At 47.9% G+C, this 3,218-nt stretch overlaps 1 protein-coding gene across 1 annotated transcript in view; it reads left to right on the plus strand.

The window, feature by feature from the left end:
* The window catches only part of DISP3 (dispatched RND transporter family member 3), a 41,651-nt gene that overhangs the window by 29,058 nt on the left and 9,375 nt on the right, over window positions 1-3,218 (plus strand). The window contains exons 10-11 of the mRNA XM_035901883.1: window positions 564-709; window positions 2,746-2,907. Of these exons, the coding sequence (XP_035757776.1) occupies window positions 564-709; window positions 2,746-2,907 (308 nt within the window). The remainder of the gene's footprint in view (window positions 1-563; window positions 710-2,745; window positions 2,908-3,218) is intronic.

Consider the following 3,218-nt stretch of genomic DNA (forward strand, 5'->3'; position numbering starts at 1 on the left):
ATGCACAGGTGCCTCCCAGGAGCCAGACTCTGTAATGCCAGTCATACCTCTTTGTTGAATCCCATGGAGCATCGGAGACATTTGTGTCCTCAGAGCACTTACTGCATAGCTAAATCCTCAAGCTTTGGAGACACAGGCCCTGCAAGGCAGACAGATCAACGTTGCTCCTGCCTGTGAGCACAAACAGTGCATGCAGATTTGTATTTAGAAGTCAGCACATTGCCCCTTCCCCTGCTCTTTAGCAGTGCAGATGACCTGGCCTGATTTAATTCATTAGTAGGGAGATGAACTGCTGAAACTTCTGTCACTCAGCACCCAGTGTTCATGGCTCAGCCCTGCTCTGTGTATCCAGCCCAGCCTGCTGCTGCTTTTTCATAGCAGCTCAGCCCCTGACCTCTCAGCACTTAGCAATGGAAATTGCTCATGGCACTGCCTGTTGTCTTTCCAAGTAATTTGAGCAGTCTGTTGCTGCCCTTCTTGTCACTGAAGGAGCCCACTGGTAATTCTTTGCAGGGGATGTGGCTTAAAACTCATGTTTTGTCTCCTTCCCTGCTCCAATCCAGCTGTAGTCAGAAGTGCACCAAAAAGAGTGCCTTGCACCTGGCTGAAGATCTCTTCATTGCCTCGGAGGCCACCTCCAGAGCTGGCAGAGAGACGCTTCCCTATCTTGATGATGACATCCCACTGCTCAGCGTGGAGGAGGAGCCTGGTATGTGCCTGCTGTGTAGTGCCTTCAGGGGGACCACACTGCCCTGTTCATCCTGCAGTTCTTCCTGTCCCTGCCGCTGGTCCATATCTCAGTTTCCCTATTTTTAATCTGGAGGTGATGGTGTCACAGGAGGTTGTAGGAGTCTGAACTCACTAATGGTTGTAAGTTGCTTTGAGATCTTCAGTGGGTGTCGATACATGCTTTCTAACTACTTTGCTAACCCTCTTGAGTCTAATGTGGGTTGTACTTTCTGGCTGGAATCACTGTTTGTGACATGGATGTAGCCATGAAACTTCTAATCCATAGCACCAGGACAGCTCACCTTTGAGTAAAGAGTTTTTCCTTCTTCCCTGCCATTCAGAGCACCATATTTGGGAAGCAGGTGAGAGAACACTTTGTTATTCTCCAGCGTCACCTCCTCAGAGCATGTCCTCTGTCACGGCAAGAATTGGGCAGTGACTTGCCTGGGACCACATAAGCAATCTAGAAAAAGAGCCCAGAAATTCCCTGTCTCTTTTTAGCAGGAGATAAATCCTTCTAGCCCTGACTGAAGATAAGGGTGCTTATGGGGTCATGCTCTGTTGTACTTGGCTTTTAAAACTTGCTGGGATCTCTTTCTTTTAAAACCAGCAATGGGAATAGTCTGGGCAGTGAGTAGCCTTCAGGCCCAGCAGAAAACTGGAACTGGAGGCAAATGGATCAGTGGCTGAGAGCCCATCAATCCCACAGCAGTGTGCAGACCCCCTCCCTGCAGAGTAGGCTCTGAGCTGCCTTTGATAGGCAGACAGCTATGCTTTGGCACTGTGCTGCAAGAGCTGTCTCCTTAGTGTGCCAGAGCCTGTGCAATGGTCATGTATGGAAATAACCCCTTCCCTTGAGCTGAGTAAACAGCAGGATGCTTTTTTCCAGGGACCCCTGGCCATCAGGTAATTTGTGAAGAAGCAAAGCAGCTTGTTCCAGTTGGTGACCAAGCATGGTTTGTGGGTCAGCATGCCAGGCATGCTTTGACCCCACTACAGCAAGTGCCCACTGCTTCCCTGTAGAGAAGAGTGCAGTTCCCTAGGAATCCCTGAGCTGGAATAAAGAGATCAGATAGGAGCCAGGCTGCAGTCAGAAAGAGGTCAGCTGTGTGTAATTAGCTGCAAGACATACTTAGTGGGACAGAGACAAATTCTGCTCGGTCCAAGAAGCATGCAATGTCCCTGTGACCATATGGGCAATGTTAGTGGTGTTACCTGGAAATAAAAAACTCACAAAACCAAGCTGGTTTAGAGAGGAGATACTGCTTTATTCGGCACCGGGTGCAAGGTGGTATATTTCCCCAAATCAAGCACACCAAGCTTAGATTCTAATTCCTTATTTATATATTGTAAATACATTTCCCACACCTATCTAATGCATATTCACTAGCCTATCTTCACATGCTCATCTTCATCGGTTGACAGTCAGCGTCTAACTATTAAAGCTATAGCATTCTTTTAATTCACTGCGCCTGTATGAGGAATGGGGGGGGGGGGGGGGGGGGGGGGGGCAGGTACCTGTTTCATTCTTCAGTTGGGTCAGCGGTCACAATCTCCCCCTGCTGGAATTACCTTTCGCCCAGTTTCCTTCTATCTTGTCCATGTTATCTTGGAATGTCCGCAACCCTCTGTAAGGCTTCGCAACAAATTGCTTTGATGATGCCTGAAGTGATGTGTTAAGTCTATCTATTCCATTGACACCGACTTGTTCTTTACTTTTAATTTTGACTTGAGACTAACAGTGGGATTTGGCAGAGGAAGAATAGCCTGAAGTGTGGGCTTTGGATTGAACTATGGATTTAGAAGGGTAGCTGTCATATGGCAGTGACTTGAGAAAGATGCTTCCTATGACATCCTGGGCAAGTCACTGCCTCTGCCTGGGTCTTATTCCATCTCCTTAGCTTAAGTGAGTTGTAGAGCACCTTGCAGAAGATTTTGTAAAGGAGAGCAGAAAGCTGTGAGAGACGGTCATGACGCTGAGCACTGAGACTGCCTTTGATTTCTCTTTCTTTGTAGTCTCCCTGGAAATGGGGGATGTCCCCTTGGTATCTGTGATGCCAGAAAATCTGCAGCTCCCTGCAGAGAAGAGCAACCGGGGTCACTTGATAACTCATCTGCAGGAGCTGCTGGAATACTGGGTGCTGTGGTCTGCAGTGAAGAGCAGATGGGTGATTGTGGGTAAGGAAGGAGAGGGGTATTCCATCTGCATGGATTTTAGAGGGTTTGACAGCATCTCAGTCAGTCCCCAAGCCTTCATTATTAGTGACAAGAGATTGAGAAAAGGGACATAATAAATGGCTTCTAACTCAGTGGAAGAGTGTCGCCAGAACTGTCAGTCCTTAAGGGAACTGCATGAGGAACTCTAAGACTTTTTCATCCCTCTCCTTTCACTCAGATCTGAAAATTCCTGATGGGGTTATCCAGGCATGGGGTGCATTACAAAAAGTCCAGCTGCCAGTGTGCTTTAGGGGCTGTTCCTTTTTCCTGCT

This window comes from Egretta garzetta, unplaced genomic scaffold, assembly GCF_000687185.1.
Source record: "Egretta garzetta isolate BGI_Z169 unplaced genomic scaffold, ASM68718v1 scaffold69, whole genome shotgun sequence".
NCBI lineage: Eukaryota > Metazoa > Chordata > Aves > Pelecaniformes > Ardeidae > Egretta > Egretta garzetta.